Genomic DNA, 20,194 nt, shown 5'->3' on the forward strand with positions numbered 1-20,194 from the left:
ATATGCCCAACCCGATACAGTAAATGCTGAAAAACAGGTGAGGTGAGAACAATAGTGATTATGGTGAAGTAGCTTTGGGCTTTGAAGACTGTCTTTTGTGATGTCATCTGCTGGTGTGTGATTTGAGTTTATTAGTCCGGCACAGAGAGGTCTGGGATTACCTCCCTGCAAGGGCTCTTTGTGCAGCTACCCTCAGATCTGCAGCAATGCCCCGAACACAGTAATGGTGATGATGATGGATAGAAGTTCCCATCTTCCTAACATGGAATCCTATGAAACATGGTCACCTTTTGATGTCTTTCAGTCCCAGAACTCATTGATGGGAAGACATTCACAGCAACTGTGGTGGGTTTGAACCCTTGGGTCGAATATGAATTCCGCACAGTTGCAGCCAACGTGATTGGGATTGGGGAGCCCAGTCAGCCCTCTGAGAAGCGGAGGACAGAAGAGGCCCGTGAGTAGCACCAAGGATTCAGGAGCTCCTGTTCCTTAGGGAAAGGCTTTGAATCTCCCTGCTCTTCAGCCCTAACGAGGCTCTGTGCTAGCCCACCCTTCCCTGAGTGACTGTGATCATCAGAAATGAGACCAATAGATGCTCAGCTTTACCATCAGGGAGTTTCATTATTTTGTTGGTGTTTTTGTTTTTATTTTTATATATTAACTTTTATTGAAGTATAGTTGATGCACAATATTATATAAGTTATAGGTGTATAATATGGTGATTCACAACTTTTGAAGGTTATACTCCATTTATAGTTATTATAAAATATTGGCTATATTCCCCTGTGTGATATGTCCTTGCAGCTTATTTTGTACATAATAGTTTGTACCTCTTACTCCCCTACCCCTACACTGCGCCTCCTCCCTTCCCTCTCCCCACTGGTAACCACTAGCTTGTTCTCTCTCTCTGTGAGTCCCAGCAGTGAGTTTCAATCCAGAGTTATGTTCTCACTCTTCCTTGGGTTCCCTGGTACAGGGCGAGACACTCTGCTTCGTTCTCTCAAACACCACGTCTTTCTTCACTGGTTCCTTTGTCACCAAGACTCTCCTACCAGGATTATTATTTTTTCAAATGCACACCCACACTTCAAATGAAATCAACTCACAGAAATGTCAAGTGGCAAAGGATAAGTTCTTCAGAAATGTTCAGTAAATCTTCTTAGGGTATAAACCCTTCCCAAAAGCTAAGATTAGGACCATCCTAGTAATTCACGCAAGCCCGGTCGGCAGTTTTATAGGAGCTTCTGTGTACGCAGCTTGGGTGAGCACGGTGAGAGAACAACATGAATTCACCTGCATCCCTTGTATTTGTCTCACATAGAGTGGGAGGCCTAGTGTGGGTGTGTGTGAAGGTCCCAGCTGCGATGAGGCCAAATGTTTATTGAAGGAAGAGGAAGGCCCCAGAGCAAATGGAAACTCTGACCCTACTCTTGGACACAAATCCATCTGGCTGTATTTCGTTGGCTTTATCCAAGGGGACATTCCCAGTCACCAAATCTATACCCCAGCCGGACATTTTTAGATTCTGTCTGGAGTCTTTCATTTACAGGATGATACTATAGCTAACCCCATGCTTCCTTTTCCCCTCCAAAATCGTAATTTAATGAATTCCTCTCAGCAATCCTGAGGGGGAAGCTAGCATAATTTGCCCTCTTTTACAGAGGAAACTGGGAGTCAAAGAGGTTAAGCACGGTGAGCCAGGGGTCAACCTCTGTCCACCACTTCCTTCAACACCCAGCTCAAAACTCACCTTCCTCTGAGAAGCCGTTAGCCCGGCCTGCGCTTCAGACGGCCTCCGCACTCCTCCGTTCTGTCTGTGCCGCATGTTGTTGGTTGTCGACATCGCTCTGGAATCGTCCTGCATGTGCTCCCACCCTCCAGCTAGACTGAGAGCTCTGCACGGGCAGAGTGTGTATCATCACTTCTTTGTGTACCGCCACGTGGCTCATAAACGCCTACCCAAGCCTTAGAACCAGAACCTCAGTCCTTTCCTCATCCCCCTGAACTTTGGCCTCTAGGGGTGGAGCTGAATCATTGTTCAGTCACGTCAGATAACAGGTGTGCCTCTTGTTGAATGGGAAAGAGGTAACTCATAGCAGTTTCCTGGGTATGTTTCACTTCCGCGAGCTGATGCTTCGGGACCCTCGACCATACAATTTCTGATCTCAGAGCTGTGTGCATCCGAGGATCTGTTTAAACTGAGTCACCTCAGCCCGGCAACCTTGCTGGCCCTCTTGGCCTTTGCCACCTGACATGACTTGTTTTTTTGTCTCCTGAACAGTTCCCGAAGTCACCCCAGCTAACGTCAGTGGAGGCGGAGGCAGCAAATCTGAACTGGTTATAACCTGGGAGGTAAATGAATCGCAGAACGAAAGGAACATACATTAGCCTAGGCTGTTTTATCATTTTACTCTGTGTTAAACGTATATGGGAAGTCGCCTTCTCTGTTTTTAACAGCCAAAATCCGTTTGAGTGCAAACACTCGCTCTCGCGTGAATGGCTAGCAGGAAAAGATGGCGCTTCCCCGTCAGTTGTGGAGTCAAGGTTTAATTCAGTTGGTCACAGGAAAAACAATCATGAAAGGGAAGAGAACGTAAGAAAAAATGTATAGATGTATAATATGCACATTAAAGAAGGCTGGTTTAGAGAAAACCAGTTTTTCTTTTTTCCTGAATTACTGCAAGGCCAATTGATTTAAAACATCTGCCCACAATAGACTCCGTGTACCAGCACAATTTCCTAAGATTGGCTTTGCTGCAGGAGCCCTCTTGTGTAAAGTGTTTTTTCACCAACGTAGAGGTGTGTTAGTCACCACTTTATTAAAAATTGATTTTGAGACAGGAGGTCAGAGTTTCAGAAAGAGTCCACAATGATTTTGAAGGATTCTAGGCAACAGCCGCGGAAGTTCCAATCTGTCATTTAACCAGAGCCCCAGCAGTGAGAGAAACCACTCACCCCTTCCAGCCCAGCACTTCCGGGCTGAGAGGGAAGATCTTGCCTGAGCCAGGATGGTCCTCACTTCTTTGGTGAGAGCTCTTTCAATGAGTGTCCATGTGACCCTGGAGGAAGGATCCTACTAGATGGTACATGTTGGGAATGTTGGTTTTTAGATCAACTGTCCAGTGTCTTCCACAGTCATTTCCTACAGTTTCAGAGCTGGGTCTCCCCCATCAGGAAGCCAGGCTCTCCACTGCAGGTTCTCATTGATTTTTATTTTTAACCCTGCTTCAATCCCCCCTGAATATCTCTGGTAGGCTGATGTCAAGTCCCAAATTGAAGACTCTCGACAAAGCCCCCAGTAAGATAGCATGAACACAGGGGCGTGTATGGGGGTGGGGAGTGGAATAAAACAATGTAGCATCTGCATCAAAGTACTGCAGCCTCTGAAGACCGCCTCCCTTTCTTCCCAGACGGTCCCTGAGGAATTACAGAACGGCAGAGGCTTTGGTTACGTGGTGGCCTTCCGGCCTTATGGCAAAATGATCTGGATGCTGACCGTGCTGGCCTCCGCGGACGCCTCCAGATACGTGTTCAGGAATGAGAGCGTGCATCCCTTCTCTCCCTTCGAGGTTAAAGTGGGCGTCTTCAACAATAAAGGAGAAGGCCCTTTCAGTCCCACCACGGTGGTATATTCTGCAGAAGAAGGTATGATGTTTCTTCAATTCTGAGATGTTGACTTAAAGACGTACAATCAATTTAGCACTCTACCCATAAACTGAAGGCATATCCTGAATCAAGAAAAGTGTACTATGAAAAATATGATTCATTATCTACCACCAGTCTCTTAGAAAGATAGCAGCTCCACAGTGTATAAAAACAAATGCTTATCCTTTAGTAATTCCACTGCTAAGGACCAGAATCTCAGGTACCATATAAGATCTTCATGTCTATGTATTTATCACATTACTTTCAACAGAATTCTATTTTATTTTATGCCTTTAAGTGAATGCCAAAGTATAATTTGTATTTCCTCTCAATATGATTTTTTTCATAAATCACATTGTACTCAAAAATTATTCTGTTATTAAAGAATAGAGTAAGTCACAGAGCAGTGTGATGGCTCTCATTGTCATCTCCGGTGTTATCATGTTTAGGGGTTCTCACTCATTTTCACTGCCTCTGTGCCATCCCTGCTCTCAGAATACCTCTCCTAATGGCCTTCATCTCCATCGGAGCTCGCCTTCATTGTTTCAAAGGTGATGTTCGGAATGACACCATATTAAAAGTTGAGTCACTGACTTGGAGTAAGTGAAGATGCAATAAATTCTTCCATCCAGTTAAAAAAGTCAGCCCCTTAGACTCGGAGGTCCTCCATGATCTAGCCCCCACCTCTCTTTTCTGCCTCAACTCCTGCCCCTCTTCCCTGCATACTTCATGTTCCAACCATAGCCAAAGGACTTGCAATTCTCCAAACGAGCTTGAGCCCGTAGTATATGCTTCAACTTCTCTTAAAGTTCCCTGCTTTGCCCACCTTGTGACCTCATGGTCATCCTTCAAAACTCAACTCAAACAACCAAGGTCTTCTCTCATTTCCCCAGGCCCATGGAGTGAGGTGCTTCTCTTTTTCCTTGTGTCTTAACATTGCTCTGTTATAATTCTCATCTCAATGTATTATGAATTTTGAATTTTAGTTTTGTGTGTTTCTTGAGGGCCGGCTATTTATTTTTTACCTCTGTGTCGCCAGTGTCGAAACGTGTATGACACACAGACCCCTAATAGATACTGAATGAATTAACACATAAATAGAATCACACATTGTTATAAATAGACAAAACCTTAGGGGTCTCCATGTATACCATTTTCTGGAACAGAATGTGCATTCCAGAGGGAACACACAAGTTGACTGTAAACGTACTAGATGAACCTTTAAAATTATTTAATAGTTACATATTGATTTGAGTTGCATCAGAAAAAAATACAGCTATCAAATCAAAACCAGGATTTCATTTGTGTTATAACTCACAACATGCCTGAGTTGTTCATTAAGAAAGACCACTGAAGGAAAATCTTTACATAAAAATGGTACACAGCTCTGGCAAAAATCTGGCAAAAAGAACTGAAATTTAGGGGACAGACTGGGTCCAGACTCTCCTTTGCAGCTGAGGAGGTTGAGGCCCAGAAAGCATAAATGACTTGTACAGCCAAGCTCGTAAGACGTGCAGCTGGCTGTGCAGAACTGAACCGTCACCCGGCCCTCCTGAAACTTAGTCAAGTCAGTTGACTCTCCTTTTTTCTGTCTAATTTTCATAACCAGTGACTATGACTCTCACCTAGGACAAATGCTAATTAAGAAGGATGTGTGTTAAATAAATTGCTGGCTATGAAACGTGGTGCTTAAACTTAAGTGTCCTGGGTTACTTCCCTTCCACCTACCCCTAAATTTAGAAGGCAAAGACTGAAAAAGTCTCTTCACCACCATTTCCATCACCATTCTCTCCCAGCTGTTAATGATGGCTTCTCTGTAAAATGAGGGTTTGGATCATAATCACTAAGGACTATTCTATAATCATTGATTCTTTGCCCATATGATGCCTTTGCATCTAGAAGCCTATTCTCATGCAGCTGATAGAGTCATAACTTTTTCCATACTTATCTGCAGAACCCACCAAAGCACCAGCCAACATCTTTGCCAGAAGTCTTTCTGCAACAGATGTTGAAGTCTTCTGGGCCTCCCCCATGGAAAAGAATAGAGGTCGGATACAAGGGTATGAGGTAAGCAAGAGACAGGTGCCTTGGTTCTGGGAAAGGGTCCCTACCCCTCAATGAGAACTTTCTAGACACCCTCTGATGGGAAAAAGACCTAAAGTTCCATTTAGAGGCATTTGTTTTAGAGAATCGTTGTTTCTAAAGGAGCGTGAATGGAAGCCCTGAGCATTCCACTGTGAGATTACCCGTTTCCATGGTACTCTCCAGAGAGCTCTGTCTAAATACATGCAGGTCTAAGCATGTATAAGATGGTTGGCAAAATGAGCTTTGACTTCTGATATTCCGAGGATCACTTGGGCTCAAAACAAGGTGGGGAAAAAGGGAGAAATACCCAACCATGACTGTGCCAGTTTACCATCTCACTCTGAAGCTAAGAACAAAAAGGGGGTCTTTGTAATTATCCATGATTTCTCAGCACGCACAAAGCTCTTGGTTCTGAAAGCTCTGCTTACGACTTGCTGTATAGAAAATTAACTTTGTCATAAGAATCTTGTATTTAAAAAAAAATCACCTGATGACGTTGGAGATATCCCCAACAGGTATGACATCCAAGGTCTTCCTTTTTATTTTCTCAGGTGAAATACTGGAGACATGACGACAAAGAAGAAAATGCTCGAAAAATACGAACAATAGGAAATCAGACATCAACAAAAATCACCAACTTAAAAGGCAGCGCTCTGTATCATTTAGCTGTCAAGGCATATAATTCTGCAGGGACAGGCCCCTCCAGTGCGACGGTCAACGTGACAACCAGAAAGCCACGTAAGAACATTCTTGCTCAGAAATACTTTAGAGATTCATCAAACATATTCCAAGTTCATTCCCATCCCCACCTCCCAGTGATCATTTGCATACTAATTGGTGTCATTATGGAAATTCAGATTTACCTTAGCATTTTAACTGAACCTTTCCGAATACCATGCAAAATTCATTGCTCCGGAGGACAGAAAGATCAATGTTTTCTCCTCACTGGGAAGGGCCACTTCTTTTAGCTATAAATGTTAGGCGACCAACTGAATCTTTTTCCATTTGCAATGCTGTATCTCGTCAGATTTTAGTGACCTTGAAGACACATATTAGTGCAATAGCCCGTTAAATTGCCTCCACTCTCGAATTCTAGGAAGGAGATATTCCTCAGAATCCATTGAGACTTAATAATCTGTGACTTCGTATATCTTAAATTTTTACAGCGCCAAGTCAGCCCCCCGGAAACATCATATGGAATTCATCGGACTCCAAAATTATCCTGAATTGGGATCAAGTGAAGGCCCTGGATAATGAGTCGGAAGTAAAAGGATACAAAGTGGGTAATTTCTTTTTGCAGAGGCACCTACTCCTGCTGTTAGTGGGGACAGACTGTTCTCATGAATCTTAAGAACCCTGTCTTCGGGGCTTCCCTGGTGGCGCAGTGGTTGAGAGTCCGCCTGCCGATGCAGGGAACACGGGTTCGTGCCCCGGTCCGGGAGGATCCCACATGCCGCGGAGCGGCTGGGCCCGTGAGCCATGGCCACTGAGCCTGCGTGTCCGGAGCCTGTGCTCCGCAGCGGGAGAGGCCCCAGCAGTGAGAGGCCAGCGTACCGCAAAAAACAAAAACAAAAACAAAAACCCTCTCCTCTCTCTCCCTGACAGCGCTCTGGCAGCCTCTTTCTCCCAAACACCAAAGTGGTTTGGTCTGAGTTTTGTCAACAGCCCATGACAGCTGGTCAGGATTTAGAGAATCATCTATACTTCGGGTTCAGGCAGAGACAATCAGAAATAGTTAAAGACCTTGTGGTTGGGTCTCCAAAAAATCATGAAGAACCACATTTTAAACATTTCTAGTGTCAGTTTTGTTCTGTGCTTGTCTTGATGGTATTTTTAATCAACAGTAGTAACTTCTCCCTATTACTAATGGTTAATCTTTTTTGTTCATGTTCCTATTGTTAGGGGTATGTACACACACACACAGACACGTACATATACATACATACTCACAAGGATGTTTTAGGACATTCGTTTGCCTGATCCCATAAATGTTAGCCTGACTTTAAAGAACTAGAAAAGAAAATGGATGTAGCCCTGGTGCCACAATTAAAGGGCATTTTAAGTATCTTGTTTTGTTTTACTTTTAAACAACCTTTGAGGCAATGCAGGCCAAACAAAACTAGTCTGCAGGATGCATCAAGCCTGCAGGCTGCTGTCTGGTGACATTTTTGGATGCAGCTGTTGAGAGTAGCATAGTGACAGTGCTGTCAGGCATTCGTTACAGTTAGTAAAGCCAGGGCTGGAATTGGGAGTTGACATAGTTGGCCATAGAGCTTTAGGTGATGTGATTAGAGAGGGATTCAGAAACCCTCGCTGCTATGGGCTATTTTTCCTTCATCCACGTGGCACAGTGATTTGTATTCTGCCAGCAGAGAAACATTCCCTAAGAACTAATCTTCAGACCTTTCACTGGATCCCTTTGTAAAAGCAGACTTTCTGGAAGGGTCTTACAGAATAGAGCAAAAACGACCACATTTTGGTGCTCTAGTCATTATGTGACTTTAGGTAAATCATGTAACCTTTCTGGGACTGCACTTCTCTTTTATTAAAGGGGAAATCTTCCAGTATCTTCATTTTCCCCTGAGCCTTTGCATCTCTATTCCGTCTCCCTGGGACTGCCATCTCTTACATCTGCATCCTTAATCAGCCACTCATCTTTCGGGTCTAAGATGAGAAGCCTTCCCTGATGGCCAGAGCTCTCGCTATTTGTCAGATTTTTTTAAAGTACTTTCCATCCTCTCGGGTCATTGTAATTGGCTGATGACTTATTGTGAATCCCCAGACTGTGGGCCTCACGAGCACAGTGCCTGAATGGTCCCCATGATTTCTCAAGCCAAGGATGCATTCACTGTGGTGGTATTAAAGGGAGCCCTCATTTCTTGAACTCCTGAATCATTAGTCTCTTAGTAAGACATAATGGGAAAGAGTTCATCTGATCAGTTTTATGTAAGACGAGAGAGATGTGGGGTTTGGTAGGCTGGAAGATGAGAGAGGAGAGCATAGGCTCAAAGAAAGCAAAGAAAGAAGGCAAAAGTGAAGACAGACCTTGCAACTTTGGGGTCTGACCCAGGCTAACACTGCCGGGACTGAACACAGCACGAGAGAGATGCAGATGTGATCTGGGACGAATTAATTTAACCAAACCAAGGAGGAGAGTGAAAAAACAAACAAACAACAAAAAAAAAAACGGGAGCGAGAAAGTCTTCCTCCCTGCTTCCAGTGTCGCCCAGTAGCACAGAGAGAGAAAACACAACAAAAATTCAGAAAGCTTTAGGAGTCCCTGTGGAGGGGCACAAGTTCCATGAGTGAACCTCTTACTAGATTTTAAGCTCATGTTGAAGCTGGTGCTGAAATAAATTTGAAAGGCAGGGAGCTGCCTAAGGTACTTCAGGGAACCAAGCAAAATGTTAGTCGGGCAAGAAATCCTGAAGATCATTCAGCCAAAGCCCTTCCTTTCGCAGATGTGAAAACCGAAGGCCATTGAGTAAAGTGACTTGGACTGCCCTCAGCTTTCACAGGGCAGGGATCTGTATGCAAGCTGAATTTTACTTCAGTGAACTGGGTCTAAAAGATTATAGGCATTTTTAGAAGAAAACTTGGAAAATGAGTATTATTTAGTTGCTACTTCTTTGTCTTCCTGCCCCCTCTCAGAAACTCTCATATGAGCTTGTCTTGGTAGCACTTTTCCAAGGAGGCCCTTCTTATATATATATTTTTAAATTCAACAGACACACTTGCAGACATGTAGAAGATTCCCCTGAGCAGCACAGAATCGGGCAGGTGTGGTGGAATCAAGCAGTCTAAGACCAACACGGCAGTATTCAGCTCCCAGAAAAGAACTGGGGCTTCACGGAGGATTGGGGAAACTTTTTATTTCTATAGAGCTACAATAAAACATTGGAACAAATTACAACTGGAGAGCATGGAACCTTTTCAGATGTGAACAGCAGATCGGGTGATACAGGCTAATTTGGTATGGGGGGGATCCAAAATGTATTTATTTAATATATTCGTCACAAGGGCTCAACCACAGACTTAATTTAAAAAAAAAAGAAAGAAAAGAAACAAAAAGGACACCACAGCTCAAGATAGAGTCCTATCCAGAAATCAAGGAAAGAACAGACTATCTCAGGAAAAAAATAAAAAGACAACACAGCAAGAGCCATGGATTTAGGCTTTTTTTTCCCCCAAATATGGCTTTTCACGTTGGAGCTAAACGATATCTATGAAAAATAGAGTGGCACCTCCAAGTTGGGAATTTCATGCCTTAGGAAGCATCACTCATGGCTGGGTATGAAGTGTGTAAAATGCTGCAGAAACCACATGTGCTGACAGTAGAGGAAAGAGGATTAACAAGGTTAGACCAGGTGGTAGTAAAGGGCCCTTTGTGACTTTTGATTTCCAGTTCGACTCAATTCCTTCCCTGCCCTTTAGGGCTGGGACTGGAGGAGCCAGACTCCCTACACATCCTCATTTAGAGCCCAAGGAATCTCACTGTAACTGGTTATAGATATTGAAATGCTACATATCCAATGTTAATGTTCAGGGATATATATAGTTCTGTAAAAATTATACATCTGTGTGTATGTGTGTGTATTTTTGGTTTTCTACCTAAATTGTTGACATTCGTGGGATTTCTGCTTGCATAAATAGTCTCAAAAAGAAGTTGACTTTAGAAAGTTTAAGGTGCAAAATATTCTTTCAGCACAAAGTGTCAAACTACTTTATGATACTTGAGCTAAAAAGAGAGCGTCTGGTTTCAGTATCACAAACTAAACTGTCTACAGAGCCAGGCAGGTTATGTAAAGGGATTCAGTTAGCTTAATCCTTTCAATAAATACTGTCAGTATACGTGCCAAGCACTGTTTTAATTCTTAATTTTGTAATAACCCATGAAGTAGGTGCAGTTATTAGCCCCAGTTTTAGAGATGAAGAACTCATGGCATAGAGTTTAGTAACTTGCCTACTTCACATAGCTAGTATTTTTTTCACTGATTTATTGAGATATAGTTGATGTATAACATTGGGTAAGTTTAAGGTATACAGTGTGTTGATTTGATACATTTATATATTGCAAAAAGATCACCACCATAGCATTTACTAATGCCTCCATCCCATCACATAATTACCATTCCTTGTTTGTGGTGAGAACATTTTAGATCTACTCTCTTAGCAACATTCAAGTATATGGTACAGTGTTGTTAACACAGCTAGTATATTGAAGACCTGTGCTCTGAACACAGGCAGTATGGATCCAGAGTCCCACCTTTTAACCACTCAGCTATTCTGCCTGCCATCAGTAAACAAACAGATCAAGTGGTAATAAAGTAGTACCAAGAGAAATAACTCAGAGTGAGGAGAATAGACAGTGCCATGGGATAGATAGGAGAGACATTATTTTAAATAAAGCACAGGGAAAGGCTCTATCAAGAGGTGACATTTCGATTGGGCCATGAAAAAAGGAGAGAATAAGATAGGCAGCTCTCTGAGAGTGTTCCAAGCATAGTGAACAGGATATGCAAAGGTCCTGAGGTAGATACATGCCAATGTGACACAATAGGAAGTGCTGGAGAATGTGATAAGCTACAGAGCTTGTGATGGTCCAGGATAGGCAGCAGCTTCTCAGCTCCAGCCAATTATTGCCAGACAGGAATGTAGACCAGTGTGGCCATATCTTCCAGTTTTTAGTAGAACCCAAAACTTTATCATGTATAGTTTCTTGGTTTGTACATGTTGACATCTAACTCAAAAAAAAAAAAAAAAATGTAAACCCACTAAGGGCCCAATAGTTAAAATATGCAGGCCAAATGTTACCCATGGGCCACGAGCTTTCTATGATCTAACCCCCCTTGTTTTGCATTCATGAAGACAGAGACCAGAGAGGGGAAGCAAGTTGCCCACAGTGGTGGCCAAGCTGGTCTCAGTTACGAATACAGGCTGTGAACCCAGACTGCCTGGGTTTGAATGCTGGATCCCCCACTTACTGGCCATGAGACCCTGGGCACATTGCTAAACATCTCCAGGTCTCCGATTTCTCATCTTTAAAATCAGAATAATAACAGTGCCTACCTCAAGGGGTAATCTCTTTTAGCACATAGAATATAAAGTGTTCAAACACATAGTAAGCATTCAATAACGTTTGATTCTATTATCAGGATTCCCACAAATTCACTCTTCCTCTGTGTCTTCCACTCTGGATTATAGGAAATGCAAGCACAGCCTTTAAGTCAATCAGCTGAACCAAGTGTGTAGTGTAAATAAAGGTTTTACAGGCCTTTATTTAGGTGCCACTGCAGTCCCCATCATTAGAAGACTGATAAGCAATGCTGATAAAAGGGCAGTTTTTTGCTGGAAGTCTTTCTTTTGGATTTACAGTTGAAAGGAGTTGAATCCTCTGTGCTCCGGCAGAGCTGAATCAAAGAAGCAATTTAGTCCTCAAAGCCAGGTGTGCCCTTGCATCCCATCAGCCAGCTCATGTTCCTGAAGGGCCGTGATGAGATGCTGTGACAGTCCTGAATGCGCCTCAGGATTTATTTGAGCCTGATCGTTAGTGAGGGGATGCTGAGTTTGATACAACTGATGCTCTGAGAAGGAAGGGGGACGCTTATGAATCTTTCCACCTCAAGGAAGTTGTGTTTTCCACCTTGGATTAGAGAGACATAAATAAAGGTGATGAAATGCCAGGAAACAAATGGGATCTAAGCCGTTTTAAGGGACTTTTATGAATTTCACTTGTGTTTGATTTTTTTTTGGCAGTGGTAGGGCGGGTAACCCTATGTCTCTGACCTCAGCCAATCAGAATGTACAGTGGGTCTTAGGGAAAGAGGAGCCAGTCCTGTGGTTCTCAAAGTGTGATCTCTGGAGCAGAGGCAATGGTGTTACCTGGGAACTTGTTAGAGATGCAGATTTTTCAAGTTCCACCTGAAACCCACTAAATCAGAAACTCTGGGGTGGAGCCCAGTGTTCTGTGTTTTAATAAGCCCTCCAGGCAACTCTGATGCAGGCTCAGGTTGGAGAACACTGATGTCATTCATGATTCACTGAATGAACATCCCCTGAAGATCTTTCTTAACAGTGTGTCACGGCCTGGACCCTTCTGCTATGGAGGCTGACTCAGGAGGGCTGGGGCGAGGCTGGAGAAGGATTTCTCAGCCTCCCCACTGGTGCCACTTTGAACTGGATAATTCTCTGTTGTGGGGCCTGTCCTCTGTGTTATAGGAGGACCCACCCACCCGTTGTGACAACAGAAAATGTCTGCAGACATTGCCAGATGCCCCAGGGAACAAAACTGGTCCTCCCCCCTCCCACCCCTGTTGAGAACCAGTGACCTGCAGCTTCAGTATTTTTTACAAGCTCCCCAGGTGCTTCTAACACACAGCCAGGACCAGAACCATTCATGTTACCCAACCCTATTTTTTTTTTTTTTTTTTATTGTCAAGAGAAATGATGGGTTATGGTGATTTAAGAGTACAGGCTTAGGAGCCCTCATCTTACCACTCACCAGCTCTGTGACATCTCTGGGCCTCAGTTTCCTCATCTGCAGAAAAGAATAACCGTGCCTGTCCTGTCAGGTTGTTGTGGCAGTTAAATATGGTCATGTCAATAGGGTGCCTGGCTCATTGTAAACATCAGAAAGTATTTGTGGGACAGTTCTTGTCACAATTATCATATCCAGAAAGGCAGGTGCACCTCTCTGGGCCTTTATCTTTTGTTCCTGGTGGGAATTGTTGGTGACCACAGTAGGCAATGCCAGGTGGTGAATGTATTTTCAAGAGAGCTAGTTGCCTATCTCTTCACATGAACTACCAGCCTAGTCTCTGACCCAGAGGAAACCAAGAAGGGGAACAAAGAGTGGCACTGTTGAAGCTACAGACACTTCTAGAGTGAGAGTAATTGCCCCATAACATCCCCTCTTTTCTGTGTAGCTGAAAAAGCGGTCCAGCGTCCTCTGGGGGTTATAGCACTTGTCTTTCAGAGATGCTCTCCCTGTTCTGAAAGGTCCTCTTTCCAAAGGATTAATAATAATGATAACTTTTGGCCTGATTTTTACACCTTACTTTTTGCTTCTAACCTTTGCCGTATATGTTTGTACCTTTTGTTCCTTTTAAGGCTTCATAGATACTGTTTCTTACATGCTTCCTTTGAGCCCTTCATTTTATTCAGTCCTGTGCAATTGTAAAGACTTCCCAGAAAAATGGGTGTTATTGTCCCCGTTTTACAGATGTGGGCAGTGAGGCTCAGAGCGGGAAAATAAGTAGACCACGGTCACACAGCAGCCAAGTCTGTCCTCATGCCAAAGACCCTCATGCGTAACTGAGCTCTGTACATCCACCTTCTCCATGTGTGTTAACTGACCTTCCAGAGGCTACATGAGGCCACACAGCACGTCGTTAGACTCATGCTAGCCCCGCTGCCATGCTGCACAACGCTTTAAACTCTCTCCTCATAATGAAATCAGTGGTGGCTGCAGACATGCCCCTCGCTATTAAATGAGCCTTCCAAATGCAAGTGGGCAGCCTGACAACCTCGGTGTCCCTGCATTTCACGGGTGCCCAGAGGTGAAAGTGAAGGAATGCTCCATCCTTGGAGCCTTTGTGAGGACAGCAGGTGATACCTGTTCTTTCCACATTGGCAGGTCTTGTACAGATGGAGCAGACAAAGCAGCACATCTGTCATTGAAACAAATGAAACATCAGTGGAGCTTTCTTTGCCTTTTGATGAAGATTATATAATAGAAATTAAGCCATTCAGTGATGGAGGAGATGGCAGCAGCAGTGAACAGATTCGAATTCCAAAGATATCAAGTAAGAATGTCTTTTTTTGCCTCCCTTCTCCCTGTCTGCCCTATCTCCTAAGCTTCCCAGTGAGTCAGGGCTAGGGTGAAATTAAGCCCGGAAAAAAAAAAAAAAGCTAAAATAAAAATGGACGATACCATCCCCCTTCCTCAGACCACTGGTATTTGCTGACCTCAGGTAGTTTTGTGCAGAAGACAGTTTGACTAGTGTTGACTGATTTAATCAGCTGGCTATCAAAGATCAGCTTAAAGCAGCCCCAAATCAGTCACCCAGGCTTTTCCATGTGGACCCATGTAGTTTGCATCTACAATAACCCCAGAATTACAGCTTAGAAAGTTAAAAGCATGACTCAGGAAGAACAAGCAAAGCGTTCTTCAAAATGCTCTGGAAACGTGTCCGTAGTGACACAATATAATGTCTTTGGCCGAAAATATTTTGAACTTGACACTGTTTATTTTGAACATGCGTATGTAACATATGTACATAAATGCACATGTGTACAGATAGTCAAGATTATCTTTGTTTACAAAGACTGTTGAAGAGTGTGTTCTTTTTTGAGCCAAATACATTCAACTTAGTTTTCAAATACTATGTTTGCAAATATCTCAGCAGCATATTATTTTTGGGGTTTTTTTTTTGTATGATTTTATTTATTTGAAATTAAAAGAAAAAAAACAGAACAGGCAAATCCACAGAGGCAGATTAGTGGCTGGTAGTGACTGGCCAGCGGTGTGAATTGTGGCTTAACAGGTACTGGGTTTCCATTCGGATGATGAAAAAGTTCTGGAACTAGCTTACAGTCCCGGTTGTACAGCATTGGAGTGAACTTAATGTCACTGAATTGTACACTTTAAAATGGTAGCTTTTACGTCATGTGTATTTTACCACAATAATAAAAAGTATAAGATTGCCATTAGGTATCTAAGTATAGATTTTCATTGGCCTTTGGATTTAACAGTCTAGAGATAAGGGGTTCAGTGAAGGCTGGAGATACGAACTTTCAAGCCATCAGTGGAGATACGATATTTTAAATCATGGGCAACCCTCACTACAGAGTTCTGAGCTTCAGCCCCTTTGCCAAGTGTCCATCATAGTAGTTTTCAGATGAGGAAAGGGTCTAGTATTCTTGCTGATATCAAGTTTTAGTAAAGCATCCACTAAGACTTTTTAATTATATCTATAAAATTTGGATGCCTCAAATCAGAAAACAAAATGTTTAATGGTCATTTCACCCTTCTTCTGAATAAGCACTTGTTAATGTTAATGGACATAGAACAGGACTTCAGGTGGGAAACCAAGGCTGCCCCAAGACATGCTCCGAATTCAGGAGTAATTTACCAGTTTCCAGATGAGGTTTATATTTACTGCACCTTTTTTGCATACAAACACTAAAGGCATTTTTGTCTTTTAAAACACTGGGGAGAATTGGTTTCTACATATCAGAAGAGGACTCTAACTTCTGTTGGAAGGAACCAGATTTATGGTGAGTTGTGGAAATTACCTCCAGGCCAAAAAAAACACAAGATGAGAATTTGTTTTGGGATTAATTTATCTCACTTTCTTTAAATCTGACTTCATACTTGCTTATCATTGCAAGGATTATTTTTTTTTTAAAGACTGACTGATGATTCTTGGTTTAATTCATTATAAAAACATTTTAAGCAATTTTATTGGTAAAATTATTAGATGATAAGGATGTAACTGTGAGCAAAACATGATCTCTTTCTCAAGAGGTTTTCCATTTTGTTGGTCAGAGATCTTACGATCTTGATAAAACCTCAAATGACAGTTGGTAACTTCTTACTGTGAAAAAATGTAAGATGTATAAGAAAAAGTTTTAAAAGGATTGAGATTATCTTGTTGGGCAAAAAATAAAATAAAATAAAAAGGTATGTTTAGACAGACATGAGTTGGAATCCCAATTCAGTTATTTACTAACTGGGTAATCTTAGACTTATCTTACTTCTCTGGGCCCCCATTTCCTTAGCAGTTAAATGGTGTGATAACCATACCAGAGGTCTTCAGGGTTTTTATAGGAATTAAATGTCATGTGGCTCTGTGCCCGGCATTAAGCTTGAATTCGAAAGGGAACGTCAATGTTTATTTTGCGGCATCATGGATATCATAGTATTTATCAGTAATGTTACCAGTCATATTGAAGTTTCTTCTCATGTTAGAGGGGGACACCCTCCTTTTACAGATGCTTAAACAGAGATCCGGAGATGTCCCCCACCTGCTCCCAGGTTCATAGCTAGGGGGTCATAGAACTGAGACTAGAAAAGTCAACAAGAGATGGTCATTTCCAGTAGACTTCAGATAGTTCTTCGGTTTCCAAAAGCCCTGGGGCCCCGCCTCCCTTTGTTGCCGAGGTGAGTAAATTTCTTCTCTCTCCAGATGCCTATGCAAGAGGAGCGGGGCCGTCCACTTCCAACGCATGCACGCTGTCGGCCATCAGTACGATCATGATCTCCCTCACAGCCAGGTCCAGTTTATGACAACAGTTCTCTAAAGGACTTGCTGTTTATAATATAAGCAACATTTAGCTAGTTGTTTTGAAGACACCCAGTACTAAGTAATATTGTTGTTCAAGTACATCTTATTACTGGAAAAAAAAATGTTTTTTGCTTCTTTAGGAATGGCATTCTACAGTACTTCCTCAAAGCAAATCTAGCTTTGTCTGAAGTTTCTTTGGAAACTCTGCAATGCACTGAAGACATCTGTAATATGATGTTACCAAAGCAGTTTACATATGTCCTTATATGCATATTTTTTATTATATATTTAGTGTTTTATAGAATTTTTTAAAGTTAACATGAAATGTAGATATTAATTTTTTTCCTCTGCTGTAAAATGCTATGGGCAACACGATCATATGGTTATTATTTGAAAATAGTTCCTTTAAAGACAGAGTTGGAAACTCACCTTGGTAAATACATTGCAGATTTCTTGTACAGTTTTATAAGGGTCTAGTGGCAGAACAGCTGAAGACTTGGTCTGTAACTCAAGGCTGCTGTATGGAAATGACTCTTGGGATGACTAATGTACTGAATCGAGTCGTTTTGCCACGTACAATATGCTTTCCAGCCCTGTTGTGAATATTGTTGTTCAACACAACCTGAGATGGTTTCAGGAATGGCTGCAATCTCAAAACCTAAACTAACTTGCCCAAGAGGCACCTTGTGCAATATTCCCATCCCTGAATTTAGCATCCTACGGTAAGACTTTCTTTTCCCTCAACTCAGTTAACATTGTCTTTGTAGCAGTAGCATTATCTTAGACATGACATTGGAAGTTAAATATCCTGTAGTAACATAGACCAAAAGTTAATAGAGTCAACCATGTCTTTCAAAGGATAAAAGATAATTTTACTATCTTTAAATGTATCTGTCTTGAATGTACATTTAACAACAAAAAGGGTAATTCTCTGTTGATGGATTCGTAACTTCTTTACAAAATTTCTTATAGATAATATGTGTATCTCTTTAATAATAGAGCCCTTCTTTTGAATCAAAGTTATGTATGGAGTCTGGCAGATTTCTCCTATTTCAGCACCTAGCTGCCACAAAGAATTTTTTTCATGACTCTATAAAAGATCTTTAGTACAATGGTGTGGTATCTCAATGAGTCTCCTGTTTTGCAGTAGGTAGCCTCATTGCTTTACAAGTTTCATCTTCTACGTCTTAAAATCACACATTGGAAAATGACAATATCAACAAAACTGTATTCTTATGAAAAGAACTATTTGTAATAATGGGGGAGGTTTTGTAAGCTGACACTAGTGGAACAGTGCATATAAAAGGCAATGAAATTTTCTATAAAAATTTTCACATGTAGACACGCTGCCACCTTTTCTTCTTTCTCAGAGAGCTCAAATTTGCCTGTAATTTGTCATTTTTCCTTAACTTTTCAACCTTCTAGCTATATTTATCCAATAAAGTCATAATCAGGATTCCACTTGTGTAAAAACTAGGGTGGTAACTGGAAAAAAAAATATTGTCAGTATTTCAAGCTGTGTTCCTTTCTTAGTTTGATATGGTTACTTCTATGTTAAAATAAAACAAAATTTTAAATCACATGCAAAAAAAATCAACAAAATAATAAAATGAATGAAAAAAAAAAAGATACCCCAGGTAGTTCCCAACCCCAGTGTAAATATTTACCAGTGATCTAGCATATGTAATCTCTTTTTAAAGGTATTGTTAATAAATATTCTGTCATTTGTAAAGATACTTGTCTTTTGGGAGCATTTTTCCTGCCTGCCTGTCAGGGAATTTGTGAGCTCACCCTTGTGCTAGTTATAATTTAAGATCATAGAGGGACTCAGAAGTCTCTGGTCACGATCCAAAGCTAGTTGACCCAGAGCTCTTCCTTTGGAATTGACAACCCTGAAAACATCATTGCAAATCCTCTTTGGAGGTAGAGAGGGACAAACATCCACAAATAAATGTCCTGAAGATCAAACTTGAATAGATCCTCTGCATTAGCTATGTCTTTTCTGTATTTAATCTAAGGCTATCTGTTGTTTTAAGGTTTCCCCAACCCCGCTGCTAAAAGGATAGAATCTAAACTTGAGGCCCTTCTTAATGTAATAACAGCTTAACTCTGTACCCGGCCACACAGAGTCCTCACTGGCCCCTGAACACTGCTCGCTTTTGGTCTCACCTCTGTGCCTTTTGGGCATCTGGTTGCCCCTTCCTGAAATACCCCCCACTGTTCTTTATCACCTGAATCCCCACTGTCCTAGGGTAGGCTCGTCTGTGAAGCCTTCCCACACTCCAGTCCTCGGTGACATCCTTCCTCTGAATGAGCTGTAAGCCCTGTCGATACCCCTCATTTAGTAATTAATCAGGTACTACTTTTGGAAATCTCTTGTACTGTTATCTTGCATTTTAACTTAACTCCTGTATTGTTACTTAATTTTCCTTGTATGTATGCCTTGTCTTCCCAACTAGATTGTAAGCTCCTTGAGGGCAGGGACTTTGGTCTTATCTTCCATGTACTCTCCATAGTGCCTAGCACAGTGCCTTGCAATAAATAATCATTGTTTAATTGATCGAAAGGGTCTTTGAAGTAGCATTTTGCATCAGTTGCCTACCTGTGTGCCCTAGTGAACCAATCAGAGGAGACTGTGTCACTATTTTGCAAGGTGGCAGAAAGTGTCAGAAGGCCTGGCTTCTGACTTGATGCCTTGAAAAAGTCCTTTAATCTCTCAGCTTCATCATCTGATACATGAGGCCCTGGATTAGCTGAGTCTGACCGAGCTCAAGATGTTTTTTAAAAGTGCCCCGTGGACACCTTCACCCAAACGTGTCTGATTTGTTGGTTTCCATGGTTGTTGCAGGTTAGGCTCACTGGTTGCAAGCCACAGAAGCAACTCTGGATAACCTGAGCGAACAAAAAGGAATGACCCTGGTCAGATAACATGAGCCAAGGAGACACTGAATGCCCAAGCCTTGGCGAGAATAAGAAGCAGGCCACTCCGAGGATCAAGCCTGCAGGAACTTTGCAAAGTCTTTGGGGGGAGCTATTGTGGGGATGAATTGGCTCTGTTTCTGATTTTGATGCCACTCTGTTCAGTATCCAAATTCCTAGAAGAGGCTGATCGATCCAATTGGTGTCATACCGCCTGAGCATCTCGATCGTGCACTCAAGGGAGAGAGAGTTTGTTA

At 42.1% G+C, this 20,194-nt stretch overlaps 1 protein-coding gene across 1 annotated transcript in view; it reads left to right on the forward strand.

The window, feature by feature from the left end:
- The window catches only part of CNTN4 (contactin 4), a 496,981-nt gene extending 477,403 nt beyond the window's left edge, over window positions 1-19,578 (forward strand). The window contains exons 15-22 of the mRNA XM_027121429.1: window positions 305-454; window positions 2,282-2,352; window positions 3,411-3,645; window positions 5,600-5,712; window positions 6,282-6,468; window positions 6,897-7,009; window positions 14,366-14,534; window positions 16,920-19,578. Of these exons, the coding sequence (XP_026977230.1) occupies window positions 305-454; window positions 2,282-2,352; window positions 3,411-3,645; window positions 5,600-5,712; window positions 6,282-6,468; window positions 6,897-7,009; window positions 14,366-14,534; window positions 16,920-17,020 (1,139 nt within the window). The 3' untranslated portion in view covers window positions 17,021-19,578. The remainder of the gene's footprint in view (window positions 1-304; window positions 455-2,281; window positions 2,353-3,410; window positions 3,646-5,599; window positions 5,713-6,281; window positions 6,469-6,896; window positions 7,010-14,365; window positions 14,535-16,919) is intronic.
- The last annotated feature ends 616 nt before the right edge of the window (window positions 19,579-20,194 follow it).

The sequence above is a fragment of the Aethalodelphis obliquidens genome, unplaced genomic scaffold (genome assembly GCF_003676395.1).
Source record: "Aethalodelphis obliquidens isolate GAN/ISIS:26980383/991018 unplaced genomic scaffold, ASM367639v1 scaffold22, whole genome shotgun sequence".
Lineage (NCBI taxonomy): Eukaryota > Metazoa > Chordata > Mammalia > Artiodactyla > Delphinidae > Aethalodelphis > Aethalodelphis obliquidens.